Here is a 21591-nt window from a genome sequence, read left to right as displayed (position 1 = left end):
GGTATACTAACTGAGGTTCAGTTTAGCCGTTCTATCTAATAACCATTAAAAGAACTATAATCTTAATTAATTTGTCCACTCCTTTTTAAAGGTTTCCCACCTAGGAGCCATCACTGCCTCTTGGGCTTGTGTGAATTTCACGAAGCAATAAGTACTTACTACTGTAGGCCTTGAACCTAATCCCAATCAAATTCAGTGGTGTCTTCTCAGGGATAGTCAACCTGTGGTCCTCCAGATGTCCATGGACTACAATTCCCATGAGCCCCTGCCAGCATTCGCTGGCAGGGGCTCATGGGAATTGTAGTCCATTGACATCTGGAGGACCACAGGTTGACTACCCTAAGGGCCAAACAGAAGAGATGCTGAAAGTTTTGTCGATGGTGCTCGTTCATTGATTGTTAAATAGTACCTGTCATTTAGATGCTTCATTGGGGGCATGTGGACTTTTTCTCTCTCCTGATCTTAAATATCACATGTGAGCTGCTATTGGACCTCCCTGGGAAAACTTACCATTTGCCTTTGGCAGTAACTATGCTTTTCCCAATGGGGAAACTAGTGGGAATTGGATTAAGGGCTGGGAAAATAGTAGAGGAGGAAAGATTTTGTAGAGATCTAAATTCTCTGTAGTTAAAATTTATCACGAATCTTGTAGCATCTCACCTGGTTCAGGACTTGTTAAATTGAAGTAGGTCTGGATCCTGGCTGTATTTTTCACTTGTCAAAGCAACTTTCACCAGTGGAAAAATTGGGAGGAGGTTTTGCCGGTTCCTTCCTGCCACTGTAGATACTTGCTTTGGTCGTTTGTTTAGACCAGCCTTCCCTTTTGCTGTTGAGAAACCCCTGAAACATCCTTCAGGCTTCGAGAAACCCCAGAAGTGGCACGATCGTGCAGAATATGCTTGGGAAGTACAGCTGTGGACACGCCCATCCTGGTCCCCTCCCCTGCCCACCCCCTTCAGGAGGGGGGGGGAGCCTGACATGACCATATATGGTCATATCACTGAAAAAATATTTAACAAATACAAATATATTAAAACTTAATTAACTCCTACCCATTTGGGAAATTCTTCCAGGGCCATCAAAAACCCCAGGGTTTCAAAAAACCCCAGGGTTTAGATTCTGGGACTCCCTTTTTTTCTTCATAGTCACAGTAAAGGATACCTGGTAGATTTAGAATCATAGAATCATAGAATTGGAAGGGGCCATGCAGGCCCATTTCTCCCCATTCCTTCAGTACTGCAAGCCAAATGGTGCAGTGGTGGAAGTGGTGGCTTTTGATAAGAAGAAAACTTCAGAGCCCTTATTCAACTATTAAGTTCACCAGGTGGTTTTCTGTCATCCACAAATTCAACTTGCCCTAACTTTCCTTGCCTTGTTGAGGGATAAAATCAGAATGCTTTTTTGAGCTCCATGGACAAGGGAAGTAGCATTTTTATCTGTGTTTGGGGCTGAGAAATCAGTATTGGATAATGGTGGTGCATATTCTTCTTTAAGTGCCTGGAAGGACTGTGGATTGTAAATGTTTTCAGAGATCCAGTGACCAACCGCTCTTCGATTTCCTAGGTGAAAACAACCGAGCGCAAGAAAGTGATGGGTGTACTGGATATTTACGGCTTTGAGATTTTTCAGGTGAGTGATGGGCATCCTTGGAACTCCCTTCTTAAAGCAAAGATCTGGGGAGAGCCTTGGGCAGTGGACCTGGGCCCATTCTGCACTTGTTGGATAATGCACTTTCAATGCACTTTAGAAGTAGATTTTCCTGTTCCGCACAGGAAAATCCAGCTGCAAAAGTACGGTGAAAGTGCATTATCCAACGTGTGCAGAATGGGCCCTGGTCTTGATTGAAGGCTCCCAGGACTGAAGAATTGTGAAGACTTGATGTGGCTGTTAGTTACAGGAGCATAAGTAGGAACTGAGCAAGTGAGGCCTGGCATACATTGACCGAAAATGGGATGCGTATTTCAGAAGGGTAACTGCTAAATATTAGAATTATAATAAATATATTTGTATTTCAACATATCATATATTATTTGGCTGCTTGACCTTTTAGGTTCTTAGCCTATTTCAGGTGGGTAGCCATATTAGAGGAAGGTAGCATGGTATAGCCTGATCTCATCAGCTATTGGAAATGAGGTTGGTACTTGGATGGGAGACTGCTAAGGAAGGCTTTGGGAAGCAAGGTGATGACTTCTTACTTGGCTTGAAAGTTACGCCAATAAAGGTTTCAGATATCTATCTTGTCTTGAAAGCCCCTTGCTAGGATTGCCATAAGTTGGTTGCAACTTGACAACACTTACTGAATATTCTCCAGTATAAACCTACTTTTTCAGCACATTTTTTAAGGCTGAAAAAGCCCCCCTAGGCTTATACTCAAGCAAGGGTCCCACTTACCTGTTATTGTTGATACTGTGGAAAATTTAGGTGCCTCGGCTAAAATCCTGGTCGGCTTATGCTTGAGTATATATGGTATGTAGTAGGCATGTCAGTCTGTTGTAGCCAATAGATATATGTTCTGTAATACTAAGGGCCCATGAAGGCTTATGCTCCAATACATTATAGTAGCGATCCCCAACCTGTGGGCTGCGGACCACATGTGGTCCATCGATTAATTGGAGGTGGGCCCCTAAGGACGCCTTCTTCCCCCCCCCGGCCCTTTACTTCATCCCCCCGGCCCTTTACAACACACTTCGGGTGTCATTGTCTCCCATCACTCCCAGATTGGACTATCTCGTTGCAGAGAAACAAGCTCAGGGTTCCCATTGATTTGTCATTGTCATGAGTTAAAATTTCCATGAAAATAAAATGTTCCTGATGTTCATTGTTGTGGCGTGTCTGTATCTTATTTTGAAGGGATGTTTAAACATTACCATAGCGATCAGTTAGGGCAGTGGTTGAGAGTAGAGGAGTAAACTACCCCCCCCCCCACCGGGCCTCAGTAAAAGGCTTTGAGTGGTCCCCGGTGATAAAAAGGTGGGGGACCACTGCATTGAGTGCTGCTTGTCCATTTTTAGAAGGCTGGAATTCTAAATTGGCTGAGTATGCAATTGTGGCTATTCTAACATCGTATTTGAAAAACAGATCAATTATGAAGTTTGAGGAAAGATGGAGAGTCTACTATGAGATCAGTAGTTAAATCTACAGTGAGAAATATTTTTTTAAATGTATATTTAGAATTAGAAGTTATATCATGGCAATTTATATTTTCTCCTTTTGAGAGTTGATTTACGCTGAATTGTCAATTTGAGTAAGACTAAGATAATGTTTTTGTTCAAGTGTCAATGTAGATTAGTACAGACTATAAGATTTATATCGGAATACGTAGTAATAATGAACGCATTGGCGTACTGATAATATAGCAGTAAGCTCTGTTAAATATTAAATAACATTAACATTCAGACATGAGGGAAATGGGTGATTCATGTTAAGCATTTGGAGAACAGGAAAAGGGGACAGATCTTTATTAATCCATATTTTATTCTATTGTATAATGACTAATGGTTCCCAAACTGCTATGTATAATTTTTATTTTTGCTGTATGTCGATTTTTTCTTTGAAGAATGAAATATAATCTATAAAAACATTGTGGTGCTTCCAATGACATGCTGAGTCTCTGATTGGCCCTTGCTGGGGGACATACCCTCAATAGAGTGATGGCACTCCCCCACTGAGGGCCAATCAGAGGCTCTTCCCTACCCCCTCCCTCTCCATGACACTTCCCAGCACTTGTCATGAGGAGGAAGAACCTGCAGGAGGTAAGCTGGGGACAGCTGTCCTGCTGTGCTCCACAGCAGTGCCGCAGTCCTCAGTCTCCTGGCTGCTGAGAGGGTGGGGAAGGCCTCTGCGTGTACAATCCCATGGTGGCACTGCCTTCCCCAGCCTCCTGGCCACTAGGATGGCTGCCCTGGTGTGCTCTACCGAAGTGGTCCCCAACCTTTTTATCACTGGGGACCGGTCAACGCTTGACAATTTTACTGAGGCCCGGGGGGGGTAGTCTTTTGCCAAGGCACGTCGCCACCACCTGAGCCCCTGCTCCACTTGCTTTCCCGACGGCACCCCTGACTTCCTGCTGCCCACTGGGAGGTGCTGCCAGCAGCAGCTGCGCAGTGCCACGCCGAGGGGAGCCCCAGCCATGGCAGCTGCCAGAGACCAGCAAAGGTTACCCGGTGGCAAATTGGCAGGACAGCTCCCGGGGCAGCAGCTGGGGAGGAGGACAAGGAGGAGCCGCGGCCCGGTACTGACTGATCCATGGACTGGTACCGGTCCCCGGATCGGGGGTTGGGGACCACTGCTCTACCGCACTTCCTGGCTGCTGAAAGAACTAGGGGGCTGTCTTGCCATGTTTTGCTGCACTAGCCTGGGCAGTCCACCCCACTGTAGCCCTTCTATGGCCCATTTTCAAAATGGGCTTTCCTATTAGAATTTTTTTTTAAAATAAACTAAAGCTTGTAGTCGTTAAGGTGTCACGAGGCTTTAAGGAACCACATACAAGCAGTCTTTGACCAGGCACTGTGTCATTTTGCACTTTTTGCTGCCATCCCGTCTCTTTCTTTGTCTTTTCTTTGTAGAACAACAGCTTTGAGCAGTTCATTATCAATTACTGTAATGAGAAGCTGCAGCAGATCTTCATCTTGCTGACCCTGAAAGAAGAACAAGAGGAGTACATTCGGGAGGTAGCCAATTCTGCCGTAAAATCTATGCAGATTCTCATATTTGGTGCTTAAAATAAGTTTATTGAAATGTTAAACGTGACGTGGGATTTGAAACCAGTATTCGAACCTGTGATCCTTTGTGGCTAAAGGGCTGGAATGTCCAGCCACCATAACAGAAGGATTAGAAGATGTGCAGAGCCATACATGCATGACCTTTTATGTTTTCAAAAATGGTTGAAAAGTTACATGGATGAGATGTTTGTGCCTTCCCAAAACAAATGCTGTGACGGTGAGACAGTAAAACTGCATCAGGAGATAAAACTGCATCTGGTTATGGGAGATAAAGCAAGGTGGCTCATTTTCCCCTTTTATTGGAGTGGCAACCATTATAAACAATAAGTAACATAAGCATTTAAAGGGCTCAGAGGTGCATGAAATGCATTTGCAAAGCATGCAATAAATAAGCATGGAGGTTTGTTAATGGTGTGGCTAATGCATATGTGGCTTGTGGTAACCACCCAGGGAAATTAATTTGCAATGACAGGCATGCCTCGAAGGCATTTTTCTGGCTAGTGTCATCCTTTGCAAGGGAGAATTTCATGCTGTCCTGTCACTAACGTCCTTCTGTTGCTCATTAGTTGGGTGTAAATACCTTGATCAAGATGGCCCAGGCAAGCACAATCTTGTCAAGTCTCAGAAGCTAACCTGGGTTGACTCTGATTAGAACTTCAGTGGAAGACCTCCAAGGAAGTCTAGGGTTGCCATGCAGAACCAGGCAGTGGCAAACCTCCTTAGTACATTTCTTGCCTTGAAAACTGTAGAGTCACCATAAGTGATGGGACTTTTCACCATCACCGAACCTTCCTTCCTTCCTTCCTTCCTTCCTTCCTTCCTTCCTTCCTTCCTTCCTTCCTTCCTTCCTTCCTTCCTTCCTTCCTTCCTCCCTCCCTCCCTCCCTCCCTCCCTCCCTCCTTCCCTCCTTCCCTCCTTCCTTCCTTCCTTCCTTCCTTCCTTCCTTCCTTCCTTCCTTCCTTCCTTCCTTCCTTCCTTCCTTCCTTGGTTCCCCTGTTAACATGATCACATTCTTGATATGATGATTTTTTTTTAATGATTTCTGATGTTGGGCAAATTCTTTGGATCTCCTCACTCTCTGCTACTCGGTTCCAACCTCAGGTTTGCAGGCTTAGTTCTGCACCTCTGTCAAACTCCCTGCAGAGTTTGACAGGGCAGAGGTCCAGAACTAACCATCTCCACTAGGGTGAGTTATCTTCAGTTGCTCCCCCCTTACAAACCTCTCCCCTATGATGTGGGGGTGTTGGCCAAGCACCGTTGAGTGTATTTCAGAATGAACGGCGTTAACCTTACTGTGAAACTTCCTTAAAACAGTATTTGTCTCTTCCATAGGGCATTGCATGGACTCCTGTGGACTTCTTTGATAACAGCGTCATCTGTAACTTAATTGAGGATGTGAGTTGTTTTCAAGTTTCGAAAATAGGAAGGAATGGGGAGTAATTTCACTGAGTAATTTCACTAGGGAGTAATTTCAAGGTCACCCAGCTGGCTGCATGTGGCGGAGCACGGAATCAAACCCAGCTCTCTAGATTAGAAACTGCCCCTCTTAACCACTACACAAAGTTGTTGTCTCTTTGTTGTGTTTGCCACAGAACCAGCAGCTGGGATAAATCCTCAGTTGATGCAGCTGAAACCAGTTCCAGTGTGGGCAGAACTGTGCTGTAACTGGGCTTGTGTTTGTGTGTGCAGAACACAGGTGGGATCTTGGCCATGCTGGATGAGGAGTGCCTTCGCCCCGGGAATGTGAATGAAGTGACGTTCCTGTCCAAACTCAACCAAGTCTTTAAACGCCACAAACGCTATGAGAGCCGAGTCACCCAGAATGCCAAACATATCATGGATGCCAGTATGCTGGCGGACTGCTTCCGTATCGATCATTATGCTGGCAAAGTAAGGAGGATTCCTCTCACAGCTGACAGTAGTGGAGGGAGGGGTGCCCAGCATTGTTTTTTGGGGGGGGGGAGGGAGAATGTGGGAAGTTACTATGTCCAATAAAACACGTTTTTGTACCCCGCTTTTTACTACCCAGGGTAGTCAATGGCTTACAATCGCCTTCCCTCCTTCTCCCCATAGCGGGCACCCTGAGGACTAGGTGTCAGGCCACCCAACCCCAGAGCCACTGCATCCTCAAGGGGTGCAACAGGGGAGCATCACAGTAGGTGAGGTGGAGAGAGCTCTAAGCCAGTGGTTCTCAACCTTCCTAATGCCGCGACCCTTTAATCCAGTTCCTCATGTTGTGGTGACCCCCAACCGTAAAATTATGCAAGTGTGCTTTCACAGAAATTAAACCGAAACTGACCAATGGAGTGAAGATCCACTGTTCATAATTGCATATGAATTGTTTTGTTTCCCAGGGTTTCTCAGTTCAGTTCTGCCTCTTGTCCCACCAGGCCGATCTCGCTCTTTTCTGCTACTCCAGACAGACAAACTCTCTCTCGATCTACCCCGCAAGGATGGCACCCCCCCCTGGCCAAGCTGCATGAAAGGGTCATTCGACCCCCAAAGGGGTCCTGACTCCCAGATTGAGAACCAGTGCTCTAAGAGAGCTGATCCAAGGTCACCCAGCTGCCTGCATTTGGAGGAGTGGGGAACCAAACCTGGTTCCCTAGAACAGTGGTAGTCAACCTATGGTCCTCCAGATGTTTGCGGACTACAATTCCCAGCTGTTGCTGGCAGGGGCTCATGGGAATTGTAGTCCACTGACATCTAGAGGATCACAGGTTGACTACCCCTGCTCTAGAATATAGGCCACTGCTCTTAATTGCTACACCAAACTGGCTCTCATGGGCCTACTTAAGCCACTGAACTTCTTCTACCCCAGGTGACCTACAATGTGACTGGATTCATAGAGAAGAACAATGACCTGCTCTACAGAGACCTGTCGCAAGCCATGTGGAAGGCCAAGCATGAGTTGTTACACACCCTGTTCCCTGAAGGGGACCCTGAAAAAGTCTCACTCAAGCGGCCGCCAACCGCTGGCTTCCAGTTCAAAGCTTCTGTGGCCACTCTCATGAAGAACCTCTACTCCAAGAAGCCCAACTATATCAGGTAACTAATGTGTGTCATACATGTGCAAAAACTAGGGCAGAACCCTGAGCTATACTTGGATGTAGACAATCTGCTGATAGAGACGGACAAATGAGATGATTTAGTGAGGTTGTTCCCTTGGCCATCAGGTGCATCAAGCCCAATGACTCCAAGAAACCTGCAGTGTTTACTGACGCACTGGTCCGGACACAAGTGCGCTACCTCGGCCTGCTGGAGAATGTGCGAGTTCGAAGAGCTGGCTATGCCTATCGCCAAGGCTATGAGCCATGCCTGGAGCGCTACAAAATGCTCTGCAAGGAGACCTGGCCACACTGGAACGGCAGCACCAGGTAAGATTGAGAAGCTGTGATGTCCCGGTGGGAACTTAGGGTAAAAGTATCAAAGGGATTGGTAACTGAGGTTAAGCAGGGAGGTGAGGATGGGTAGTGCTTTGAAGGGAACACTGGGAAAAATTTGTGGAATAGTCACTGAGAGTACTGGTGTGTGTGTGGGGGGGATCACTGTATTTAATAAATTGTGGTCTCCCAAGACTAGTAATGGGACAGAGGTTGAGATCTCCTTTTAGACAATCCAATTTGAACTGTTATTTGAACTTCGGCAGGCATACCCCCGCCATGGGGGTAATCTACTGTCAGGATGAAGCCCTGGCAGTAGATTTCATGAAACCCTGGGAATTTTGATGGCCCTGGAAGGGTATGTGTGTATGTGTATGTGTGTGTATATGTGTGTACATATAATTTGTGTGTGTATATAATTTGTTAAACATTTACCAGTGGTAAGACCATATATGGTCATGTCAATCAACTCCCCCAATGGCCAGTGATTGGCCTGGAGGGGGCCTCGGGTGGGCGTGTCCATAGCTATGCTTCTCAAATCTTCTGCTCCATTGTACCACTTCTGGGTTTTCTTGAAGCTTGAAGAATGTTTTAGGGGTTTTTCAACGATAAAAAAGTTGAGAAAGACTACACTGGACTGTAGTTATGGGAGGAGTATTTAGGCTCTAGTCCCTTCATGGATGTGTCAGGCCACTTCCCTGAATTTAATAACGATTATAATTAAGACAAAGAAGTCTCTCTCCCCGTAGCTTGTATGGCTGATTGCCATCAAGTTGCAAAGGACTCATGACAACCCCTAGGGCTGTGGGTTTTTCAAGGTAAAAGCTAAGCAAAGGTGGTTTGCCATTGCCTTCCTCTCCATAGCGCTCTTGGTCTTCCTTGGTAGTCTCCCATTTAAGTAGTGCTTTGCTTCTAAGCTCTGATTAGCTAGGGCTAGGTGTAGAAGGGCAGGGGGAAGATTGCAGGTATTCTGGTCACCCGCTCAGTAAGACTGCTTGCTCATTTTGCCCATCAGCACAAATGTACTAGGATGATAGACAATAAACACATGGCGCTTATTTTTAATATTTTCAAAAGGTGATATTGTTTTGTTTAAAATTCATTAATTCATTGAATAAAACAGATTAGACTGCCACTATTTTAGTTCCTCCTACCCAGTCCTCTCCACCTCGAACTTTCCACCTACATGTCTCTGTGTTACAGTAGGCAGATGTTATTGGAAAACCACAATATCTGGTGTACAGAGAAGAAGCGGAGAAGACCTTGAAGGGGACAGCAAGTAAACAATTAGGATAGTGAGGACAGCACCTTCTCTTCTGTTAAATGTCTCTAGATTGCAACTCTTTGGGCAATTTCCTTCTCCTTCTTGGAAGGTCCATATTCAGTCTCCTCTCTCTCTCAGCTAGACTCTCTTCTCTTTCCTGTCATGTATGTTAATTCCCAAATAAACCTTTATCTACTCTTTAATCAGGTTGTGCACCATTGCTGTGTTAATTATGCTGTCAACCAAGCTAGACTGCTCTGGCAAACCAAAGTGCTGCTTGACGTGGGACACATGGAGAATTGTCTCTCTGCCGCACCAGTTAAAAAGTGAGGCCTGCATTGCCTGAGTTGTGATCGGGCTAGGCAATCTTTGACTTCTTTCCTATTGTCCATTTCCTGATACAGAGACGGCGTCCAGGCGCTCTTTAGCAGCCTGCCAGTTGATCCCAAGGAGCTGGCATACGGACACACCAAGATCTTCATCCGCACCCCTGCTCTGGTGAGTTATTGAGATTTGGAGGAGAAGGGAATGGGATGTAAGATGCGGGAGAGTTTGCTAGTTTTGCCAGAATTGAGGGGGAGGAAGTATATTGGGGCTGCGCTGCATAGTCTCAGTTGTTGGAGTGTCTGGCTTAAACTCATATGATGTTGGAGATTCTGTACTTAGATTTCGCAAACAGTCATCTTCTTTGAATCCAGCCCAGCACTATGTTGGGGGCCTAGTCCTGTTAGGGAAGACTCTTGAGAGGAAGAGTATTGCCAGGAGCTCCCAGCTTCACCTGAGCCTCTGCTGGTTGAGAGCTTTGCCCAGCTGGGTCTTCAACAAGCAGAGAGCTCTGACCAGCAGAAGGGAATGGAGCTGCAGATAAACCAGGGCTTAGACTCCAAATTGCAGTTTCATCCCAAGCAATGAGAAACTGTAATTTCCAAGATATCAAGAACTTGGGCAACATCTCTAAAACTTGACTTTAAAATTGTATTGGTAAATACAATGGATGCTAGCACTCTGCGTCCTGCCCCCAGCCCCCTTGCAGTCCTCCAGGCAGCCCCCACCCCACCCCGCCGCCCATGGCCCCCTCCCCCTGAGTCCCCCAGGCTCGGCGTGGGTAAAGGAGCAGGGCCGCCGTGTCAGAGACGCGGTGGCCCTGCTCCTTTCCTGGCAGCGAAGCCTCTTCCCCTGGGCCACTCCCCCCCGAGTCCGGGACGTCTAGGACGGGCCAAGGGGCCAACCGGGAGCTGTGTGCTGCGCGGTTCCCAATTGGCCCCTTGACCCGGACTGACATTCAGAGGGGCCTTAGAGTTTTATCCTGGACTCGGCGCACCCCTTTCTCCTCCCACATAGCCCTTACCCTTTTATTTTTACCGCTCCCGTGGAGCAGTTTACAGATTGTGATTGTGATTGTGATTGCAAAGCAGCTATTGGAACCAGCTGAAAGTATCATGTGTTGGACTGTTTTTATGCAACAAGCCAGAAACCTCATTAGAGGTTCCCTTGCTTGACTTTTGTGCTACATCAGACTGCTTGGAGAGCAGATCTTCTTCTGTGCACGGTTGCACGTTATGCACAATAGCTGTCACTGGCAAGTGTGCAAGACGATCCAGTCGCAGATGGCTGTCGCACAACTATAGGACATTATTGAGTGCTATGTGGCTTTGGACCCAGTAGCATGAAGAAGAGGAATGGAAGGCATGTCCTAGCTACTGTAGCTTTTCCCTTCATATTTTTTGATTGCTTGCAACACGAAAGGGTTGATGAAACGATGAGGTTCCAGTGGCATGTCCTCTTACCATAGAAACTTGTGAAGACACCCATACTAGAATTAATGCAAGTCAGGGGAAACTCCCGGGGTTCATAGAGATGACTATTGATATTGCTGCTTTCCTATATTCCCTCTGCAGCTTTTTGACTTGGAAGACCGACGTCAGCGGCGAGTGGAGGAGCTGGCCGCCCGGATCCAAGCGACATACCGGGCATGGAGATGCCGCAGGCATTATCAAAAGATGCGCAGCAGCCAGATCCTTATCTCTGCCTGGTTCCGGGGCCATGCAGTAAGTTAGGGGTAGTCAAACTGCGGCCCTCCAGATGTCCATGGACTACAATTCCCAGAAGCCCCTGCCAGCGAATGCTGGCAGGGGCTTCTGGGAGTTGTAGTCCATGGACATCTGGAGGGCCGCAGTTTGACTAACCCTACAGTAAGTAAAATGGGGACGTTTAGGTATGATTCCAGTTTATGGCTTGCACGCCTTAATGCTTTCCGTGCTATTCATATGGTTCAAGCTAGAATGCCTGGAAGAACCAAATATCCTATGGGCTTCACCTACCGGACTGGGTCCTCCTACTGTCTGTTGATATTAAGTAACACTGCAGGGCAGCGCTTCTATCGGTAATGTTTTTACTGGCAACGTATTGTATTAATGTTAGTTTTATTACATCGCTGTAAGCCGCCCCGAGGAGCCTAGCGCAATAAACAAATTAATGCAAAGCTGCCAGTGACTATGCTGCCTCTGAGCTTTGCCTAGTGCACCACCAATGAGGAGCAGAGCTAGTCTCAGTTCTAGGTTGCATTTATTTGGTGTGGGCATTTGTTGTTGTGCATCCTTTGCAATGATTATAATAATAATAATCAACGTATTGCCTATCAAACCAGTTTCAGCAAGAATAATCAAGAGCCTTGTATTGCTTCTTCAGTCAATTGCTTTTGCCACTATGCCAAGTGTGTTCATAGGGCAAGTTGACATGGAATCTGGCAACAGGCCCCTTCTTTGCCCACGGACTCTGTACTGAGGCAAAATTCTTATTTTACAGCAAAAGAAGAAATATGCCAAGATGAAGAAGGCAGCTCTCCTTATCCAGTCCTATGCCCGAGGCTGGAAGGTGAGTGGGGTGGCACACTTGGAAACTGACTAGGGCCAGGCTTTTAGGGGTCCTAAGTATTACAAGTATTGGGAGCCTCTTGTGGCGCAGGGTGGTAATGCAGCCGACATGCTGTCTGAAGCTCTGGCCATGAGTCTGGGAGTTCGATCCCAGCAGCCAGCTCAAGGTTGACTCAGCCTTCCATCCTTTCGAGGTCGGTAGAATGTACCCATCTTGCTAGGGTGGGTAAAACGGTAATGACTGGGAAAGGGAATGGCAAACCACCCTGTAATGAGTCTGCCAAGAAAACGGTAGAGGGCGTCACCCCAAGGGTCAGACATGACGCGGTGATTGCACAGGGGATACCTTTACCTTTAAGTATTACAAACAGAATTAATTTTAAAATGCATTCACGGTGTGTTTTGGAATAATAAGTATAAACCCTAGTGCTGCATACTTACAGATACAGATTTTTTTTTTGCACCAAACTCTTCTAAAGTATATAACTGTTACTTAGTTTGGAATTCTTGTATTGATTACAATCAGTATTGGAGATGCTAATATCGGTTGTAAGCAGATGAGATTGACCTATGGAGTACACACTCCTTGGGTTGATCTTGAAACCCTTGTGATCCTGAAACCTTGTTTGCTAGATCTCAAGGCAAACGCGGAAGTGACGTTCAAGGAGCAGCCCCTGAAAATGGGATTGATCCTCTTCCACATCCTGTCTTACATTTTTCTGCCCAGTGGTTTTCCCCAGGGCAGGGAGATACTCCACAGGATGACTTCACACCATCAATTAAGGTGACCTAGGATTGCCAGGCCATGCACGGGCTCTTGCAGAACACCAGCTGCATAGATCTGTTTCCTGGATTACGTTTTCCAATTGGAGAGATAAGGAGTGGGATTCAAGTCAATGAATGACAGCCCCCACGGGGCTTGGCGAGTAATTGTGAAATTGCTTCAAAAAGAGAACATTCGGGATATTATGGTTTTTCGAGGCAACAAACATCGTTCAAGAAACCAGCAACTATACTACCATAGCTGGAGCTGCATTATTATTGCTATATCAACATAGCAACCTTTGCAGAGACGGGATCTTCAGTGCCCTTCGGAAAGGCCACTCAGAACAAATGCAGATTCTATCAGATGGTTCCCAGTAACACAAAGAAAAGAGGAAGTCCAAAATGTGAAAGAAAGGCAGGGCTGCTTCTTCCTCTGTGTCAGAGGCATTGAACTAATTGGTTATGAGGGCCAGATTTGGCATAAATGCCACTTTGTCCAATTGGGCCATTATAACATCATTTCGATTTTTATTTCCCGCCACTCCTGAGACCGGCTGGTGGCGGGTTACAATCGACCACAATTAATCCCCCCACCCAATAAAACCCCATTAAAAATTTAAAAGGGACATTAAAATTACAATACATAGATCAACGAACATGGTGGTATAAATCCATTACCACCACCCCTTAAACCTCCTTTCTTCCTGTTACACCAGTGCAAAAGCTGGTAGGAATCAACCCCATGGATCCACTTTTCCAGGAGAGAAGAAGTGTTGGAGGGAAAGGCAGGGGGAAATATCTACAGCAGGGGTAGTCAACCTGTGGTCCTCCAGATGTCCATGGACTACAATTCCCATGAGCCCCTGCCAGCGTTTGCTGGCAGGGCCTCATGGGAATTGTAGTCCATGGACATCTGGAGGACCACAGATTGACTACCCCTGATCTACAGGATCAAGCCAGGATCTGCTTCACAAGTGTAGTCAGTACCTGTTTGTTTGTCTAGGCCCGAATTGTGTGTTAGAATCTAGAGGTTGTGGAATGATTCAGGGTTCCATTTTGAATTCTTCCCTATGTTGTTGGTGTTTTTTTTAATTATTTTATTTTATTAAAGGCCTAGCAGTAAAGTATAAATTAACACTGCAGGAGAAAGGTTCCTGGCTAGTTTGTTTGTTTTTTACTTACAGGGAGGGTGGTTTTTCCCCCCTCTTTTCTTTTAAAAATGGAGAGCAGCCTTTACTAAAAAACCAAATAGATTTGTTACTTGTTTTCTCCTATGGTACACTCCTGTCTGCTCTCGCAGGGCTCTGGGCTTTTATTCAGCTGCATAGTTGTTTTGCTTTAAGCCGAAGAGGTGTGATGTAGTAGCAGTGATTGTACTAATAGCAACATCCCTGTAGAATCCTCATACCTGCTCTTCTAAAAGTGCGCATGCCGTATGCATACCTTTGCAGATGATGAAGTTTAATGCCACAAGTGCCCAGCTGTAACTTGTTTGCTGGGTACCAGGTATGGTTGCCAGCTCTAGGGTGGAAAGTACCTGGAAATTTGAGAGATGCAGCCTGAGGAGGGTGGGGTTCGGGGAAGAGACGGACTTCGTTAGGGAATAATACAGCCCACCATCAGAAGTAACCATATTTTCCAAGTGAACTGTTCTGTCACCTGGAGATCAATCATAACCCCAGTTGTAACGTCTAGCTGCTACCTCAAGTTTGGCTACCTTAGTACTGGGGTCAGATGTCTTCCTTCAAAATTTTTGCTTTTGTTGTAGGAAGTGTCACATTTCTCCGTGACCAGATATGCTGTATTTTCTTTTTAGGGGGGGAAACGTGGTTTGTTCTCCATTTCTCTTGTAATGTCCATTTAGGATATTACTCATCGACACCTCTCAGTTGTCTGTGGCACTATTATTAGAACTAGCTTGGTAGAGTGGTACAGCGTGCAAGTTTCTGATCTGGTGACCAGGGTTTGATTTCCCACTCCTCCACTGGTTGGGCTAGTCACGGTCCTGATAATGCTGTTCTCACAGATCAGTAACATCAGGGCTCTCTCAGCCCCACCCACCTCACAGGGTGTCTGTTTTTGGGAGAAGAAGGGGAGGCAATTATAAGCTGTTTTGAGACCCCTTCGGGTTGTGAAAAGCAGGGCATAAAAACCAACTCTTCTTCTAATTGACTGAACTGCCCATTAATAATAATCATCAATGAACTGCTCATTAATTCAAACTGGAAATATCCACTATGGCCCAGCTCTTAGTTCTTGTGATGTTCTAGAACAGGGGTAGTCAAACTGCGGCCCTCCAGATGTCCATGGACTACAATTCCCAGGAGCCCCCTGCCAGCATTCGCCAGCGAATGCTGGCAAGGGCTCCTGGGAATTGTAGTCCATGGACATCTGGAGGGCCGCAGTTTGACTACCCCTGTTCTAGAACAAGGTTAAGGCATTGCACGACAGCAACAAGGATTCCATACGGAATTAATCCCTGCGTCTTTCCTGCTCCCCGGGGTCCCGCTGAAAGCATGTCTCCCCCTACTGGTGGTCTTCTTTTGCAGTCAGCAATTGACGTGTCATTGTAAGTGCTAGAACGTTATTATAATCTCTCTATCAGGTTCTCTGGATTCCCATTTTTCATTTTTTTAAACGTGATTTCTTGTAGAGAGATAGAGGAAAAGCATCTCTCTACAACAGAAGGAGCTACGGGCTTTTCATTTAAAGATGGGGATTTAAGGAAACTGACAGCTTGTTCTGCTGCTAGAACGATAGGTCAACTGCCCATTTAAAACAAAACAAAAAGCCCCCCAGCAGTGGCCAGAGAATCGGGGACTAGGGCAGGGGCAAGAGATGTGGGTGAGACTGAAAAGGTCCAGCTTTTCCCATCCATAAGGGAAAATATCACACCAGTGCAGGACTGGGAAAGACAGCAGGAAAGAAGGGGGAAATCCCCGGAGTTGCAATAGAATCCACTCTGGGGCAAACAACCTGTCCGTGACCAGACTCTGACCCACCCCAGCCCATCAAATTTCACATGGATGGATGCTGTGTGCTGCTGCTTCTTCAAGGCAAAAACATCATTAGGGCCGTTTACGCACTGGGAATTTCCCTGCCCCAGCTCCCGTTTGGAAGCACAAATCGGGGGCGGATGAGGTGCACAGGGCCAAATGCTCCCCCGTGTGGGTGCAGGAAGAGGTGGGGCAACCTGCCACGACTAAAACTGCAGCCTGCAGCCCGGCATGAAACTTCCAATGTGTAAACAGTCTAGGAGTGCTCACCTCATTCCCTTTAAAAGGGGTTGCAAACGGTAGCATCTCTCTTCCTTCCCTACTTCAGCAATACAGACTCTGTGCATTATGTGGCCAGCCAGATGCTGCTCTACTAGTACTGGACTGAGGCTGAGAAAAGCATTTTGCTAAATACATTTTTTTCCTGGCTGCGCCATTCCCAACAGGGGCCATATCGTCCCCTTGGGGACCCTGGCATATTTGAAGGGGGCCACAGGCAGAAGAATTTGAGGAGGGCGACCCAAAATGCTTTATCAGTTATGAACTGATAAAATGACCTTTTTGTCATGTATGAGGTCATTAATTGCTAGAAAATTCGACCTTTGTCAAGGGAAAGAAAAAGAAATCATGTAATCCAGTGGTCCCCAACCTCCGGTCTGGGGACTGGTACCGGTCCGTGGATCAGTCGGTACCAGGCTGCGGCTCCTCCTCGTCCTCCTCCCCGGCTGCTGCCTCGGGGGCTGCCCTGCCACTCTGCTGCTGGCTCACCTTTGGTGCTCTCCAGCGGCCGCCATGGCTGGGGCTCCCCCTCGGCGTGGCACTGCACAGCTGCTGCTGGCAGCACCCCCCAGCGGGCGGCGGGAAGTCAAGGGTGCCAGCGGGAAAGCAAGTGGAGCAGGGGCTCAGGCGGCGGCGGCCCTCAGCAAAAGACTACCCCCCCCGGGCCTCAGTAAAATTGTCAAGCATTGACCGATCCCCAGTGATAAAAAGGTTGGGGACCACTGATGTAATCCATTCCTCTGTGTGTGCTTGAATTAATGCATTCAAGAAGGAAACAAATGAACACACATGCTTCTCTTGGTCGAATGTTCTAGAAACCTGTCTCACATTGATATAAGACAAGGTACCTTGAGTATAGTTATTTAACTCCTAGATTAGGCCTTTTTTAGCCTCGTTCACTGCACAAGGGGCTAGCGCACTACCGGGACCCTGGGACCTGAGAAGAGCTGCTAAAAGGACCATGGTTTAAAAAATGGTTTGAGATTGGCTGCTCTATTTCTCAGCCTTGTTGGTATGGAGATCCACAAGTCTAAATTTACTTTGTACAGTGACCTGTCCAGGTGTGACCCAAGGACTATTTTTTGTTACCTAGGCAAACAATGACTGTGGCACCCATGTATTCCAGCATTCCATTTTCTATAGAGCCCAACCAAGTCTTTTGGGAGACCAACAGGCATCACACTAAGGGTGGAGATGCCCCCACTACAAACCCCAAGCAAGTGGGTGTTCATCTCTGGGCAAGAGAGCCACCATTAGGGACAGTTGGCCTGCAAGTCACTTTCGGAAGCTTCACAAATCGCTACCCACTTTGGGTCCTGACCCACAGGTCGGGAAACACTGCTCTAGTTCACTTCAGATGTCATTCCTGATCTTAGCCTCCTCTGGGAAGTTCTCTGTGGCACTTTTTTTTCTGGCTCTCCTCTGCCTTTGCTCCTGTATGCATTAGGGCTACCAGACCGACCTACCCCCCAGGTGAAGGTGGGGCTTCCCCACTACCAGGCCCTGCTACTCTGTCATCAATCAGCTGGATGGAGGGGGGAACGGACCCTGAAAGAGGGAGATCCAATCGATGTACAGTAACGTGTCTATATCTCAGCCCATGTGATCAGGAAGTCCTTCATATCACTTCCCACCTGATCTTTTAAACTGGAGATGCCAGAGTTGGAAGCTGAGACCTTTGGCTTGCCAAGCAGATGCTTTACCATTGAGCCATGGCTGTGGGGAGCTTTGGCAGCTGCACAGAATCTAGCAACTCTGTCTGAGGTTCTAGATTCAAGGTCTGCCAGAAGAGTTTAAGCATGCAAAGGGGTAAAGCATCAGGCGGCTTAAAAGAATAAAATAGTTTTATTAAGATATAAGGAAAAAGCTTTGTAAAGGAAGAGGGGAAACAGAGAATCCTGGCTAACAGTGGTTCCCCTACAAACACAAGGACTTTGTAATGGGTCAGCTCAGAACCAGTCTCCAGTGAAGGGCAAACGGGCCGGTGAATAGAACTGAACAGCCAGATTAACAGAGATATAAAACATCACGATTTAAGAAACAAAAACTAAGATTTATTGCTAACAAGAAAAGGCCAGCTTTAACTTTTCCTCCCATTCCCTTTCAAACTAGAGTCAAAATAGTCTGAAAAATAAAGATGTGCCTTTAAGCAACATCCCCTCTGATGGAAATTAGCCCCAAACTGTCTAATGGTCTGAAGTTTTCGTTGATTCCTCTGCTGCTTTCTATAGACAAGGCAGAGGAACATAGTTTTCGAAACCTGTAATTCTGTCCACTGGATTGGTGTCTTTCTGCCTTGCTTCTCTGGGCTCCTGTGGGGTTCTTATCTATCCCCTCCCTTCTTCCACAGTCTCGTAGGCTCCTGCGGGAGTTGAAGGAACAGAAGCACCGCACCAAGGCAGCCACGGTCATTTCTGCTTATTGGAAAGGTTATCAGGTAATGCCGGCGCTTTGAGAACCATGTATGTTGCACACACATCACTGGAACGTCACCCTTTGCCATTCACAACCAAGATATGCTTCCACAAAATCTACAGATCACCCAAGACGCATTCAAGAGGGGTTTTATAATTCAAGGCAGCAGTTCCTTCTGCCTTCAGTTTTGTTTGTTTTTTTACTTGGCCTGCCCGGCTTCCTTTCAAGAACTGTATGCTCTGTTATGTTTACAGTGTTAGGTATCAGTGTTTGTAATCACCGGCTCAGGAAAAATGTCTCCTGAGTTCCTGTAGAAGGTCATAAAGCAAAGTTTACACAGCCAGTTAACACTCTCTTGGAAGTCGGTACATCTCTCAGATTTCTATCGCACCAAATTGTCGTGAGTCAGAGATCCTGGTGAGATGAAGGGCTTGAGATTTAAGCTACCAGCTTCCAGTGGGACCTCAGGATCCCATGGAATCGATCTCTAGACTGCAGAGGTCAGTTCCCTTGGAGAAAATGGAAGTTTGGAAGGGCGGAATCTAGAGCTTCATATTCCACTGAGGTCTTTGTCCCTCCCAGGCTCCATCCCCAAACTTCCAGGAGTTTCCCAACCTGCGTCTGGCGACCCTACCCCTCATTGCCCACCAGTGACCAGGGGGGGACCAGGGAACCCTAATTAACCCTGCCCCCCCCCAAAGATCATCTGAGTATATCACCATGTCAATGAAACAGTAGCATGTTGCTATGTCCAAGTTCGGTTTTCTGTGGTTCATAATCAATCAATTATCCAGTTGAGATTTTTACAAGCTCTCATGGAAATAAAGCCAATGCAGCAAATGAAAGACATTCGTATACTCACAAATGTTTAATATTTAAAATAAAGCCAGAAGCAATAATCATAAGAAAAATTAAAATAACCATACAACCTCTGTTTAATAACACAGTAAGATCAGAGTAAACAAGTTTAGCCTGGCACACTAAGTCTTTGGATTATTTCAGAAAGCCTTACATTTCCTCGCTATCTGCAGGATTCTCACCCGCCACATAGAGCAAAGGTATTGCTAGAATTTCATAAATTCCTGTGTGTATTTTTTTGTTTTTTTTAATGTTCCCATAGCAGTGTGACTCATTATACTCCCAGTCTTCAACGCTGCCCCAAATGCTATGCATTAGGAGCAGAGTAACTGCTCAAGGAGCCTCTTGAGGAGCCTCTTGTGGCACAGGGTGGTAAGGCAGCAGAAATGCAGTCTGAAGCTGTCTGCCCATGAGGCTGGGAGTTCGATCCCAGCAGCCGGCTCAAGGTTGACTCAGCCTTCCATCCTTCCGAGGTCGGTAAAATGAGTACCCAGCTTGCTGGGGGGTAAACGGTAATGACTGGGGAAGGCACTGGCAAACCACCCTGTATTGAGTCTGCCATGAAAACACTAGAGGGCGTCACCCCAAGGGTCAGATATGACTCGGTGCTTGCACAGGGAATACCTTTACCTTTAACTGCTCAAGACATAATTGTGGTCATCTTTTTAAGAAAGGAGCCTGGAGAGATACTCCCCCCCCACACACACACACCATCTTCCCCAAGAGCTGCTTTTTGGCCTATTTGCTGCTGTACACAAACGTACCTGGCAAAAATAGAGCAGAACACCATACCACAACACAAACTGTTAGTGCATTGCACATTCTCCCTCCTATACGTATGTGTTTGTTTAAGAATGTGTCTGTAGACAAGTTGCTGCTTTTTAAAGATAAGACTAAGGTTGCAATTTTGCAGGGAATGTTTACAGTCATGTTAAAAATGAAAAAAAAACCCTTAAAACTGTCAATCATGGAAAGATTTTCCTTACTTGATTAGCCATCTGCCTTTTAGCTGATGGCGAAATTAATCAATTAATTTAATTGGCCAGCCTATTAAATTTAAAAGGATTTGCATTTTAATAAAACCATCAGTATGGGTTTGTTTTGGCTTTTTTTGCACTGCTCCTGTAAGCCCGGCTTTAATATTCTAAAAAGAAATACCCCAAATAGATTACCTAATATAAAAAGGCATAAAAATATTATAATGAAGTCTGAGAAGCATACTCAGTCACGCAGTAAAATAAACACTGACGGAGTCATCAACACAAAGGTACCACTCATCAAAAGGACAACAATCCGTGTTTAATTATGTCTTTTTAAAATTCACTCTTATGATCACCTCCAAACCAATGAAAGCATGTTCTTAACTCTCACTTTTATTGTTGAAATTTTGCCCTCACTGATTAAAATTGGTCCACTGGTGATTAGTTAGCTAAAGCACCTGCCTGAGCAGGTGAAGCACATGACTCTGTGTAAACATAGGTCTGTGAGCTGTTGGTGTGTCACTGCCTCTCTTTTTCTCTGCGCTCTTGTGGGTTTTATTTTCTGTTCCCAGGCTCCTGCAGGAGCTGAAGGAAGAGAAGCACCCCTTTCAAGCTGCCAGAACCATTGGTGCTTATTAGACACGCATCAATTTCTCTGCTCACTCGCTCTCTCTTCATGTATCATGTGGCTCTTGTGCCTGGCATATGCACCCACAAGGTGTGATCGCACAGATAGAATTTTGAGGATAAGCTGGTCTTGATCACGCCAGCTCCCCTCCTTGATTAGACATTTCTAGCTTCTTGAAGAATTCCATTGCCCTTATTGCACGCGTTAAAATGTGTGAACAATGATCATCATGAGAACTGTAATAAAGAAACTTCATGAAGACCAAAATATCATTAAAAGTATGCCTTGGAAAACAGCAAGCATGCTTTTGGATTCCTCAGAATCCTGTGTTAGCCAGGATGTTCAAGGATGGTCCAAGGGTGTTTTTTTTTTTAATCTTGGGTAAACTAAGACTTTGGGGACCCCCCTCCTCCTTAAAGTGAGAGAAAA

General features: G+C 46.2%; 1 protein-coding gene across 2 annotated transcripts in view; it reads left to right on the top strand.

The window, feature by feature from the left end:
• The window catches only part of LOC143833369 (unconventional myosin-Ia-like), a 68460-nt gene that overhangs the window by 32754 nt on the left and 14115 nt on the right, over positions 1–21591 (top strand). Inside the window, exons 13-22 of one of the 2 annotated variants that reach the window (XM_077329096.1) lie at positions 1564–1629; positions 4566–4670; positions 6054–6116; positions 6411–6611; positions 7543–7769; positions 7898–8098; positions 9773–9866; positions 11267–11416; positions 12174–12242; positions 18632–18718. In XM_077329096.1, coding sequence (XP_077185211.1) covers positions 1564–1629; positions 4566–4670; positions 6054–6116; positions 6411–6611; positions 7543–7769; positions 7898–8098; positions 9773–9866; positions 11267–11416; positions 12174–12242; positions 18632–18718 — 1263 coding nt within the window. The remainder of the gene's footprint in view (positions 1–1563; positions 1630–4565; positions 4671–6053; positions 6117–6410; positions 6612–7542; positions 7770–7897; positions 8099–9772; positions 9867–11266; positions 11417–12173; positions 12243–18631; positions 18719–21591) is intronic. The other variant, XM_077329098.1, reaches the window with a different exon arrangement.

Source organism: Paroedura picta, chromosome 3 (assembly GCF_049243985.1).
Source record: "Paroedura picta isolate Pp20150507F chromosome 3, Ppicta_v3.0, whole genome shotgun sequence".
In the NCBI taxonomy this organism is placed as follows: domain Eukaryota; kingdom Metazoa; phylum Chordata; class Lepidosauria; order Squamata; family Gekkonidae; genus Paroedura; species Paroedura picta.
This window is presented reverse-complemented; position numbering and strand designations above follow the sequence as displayed.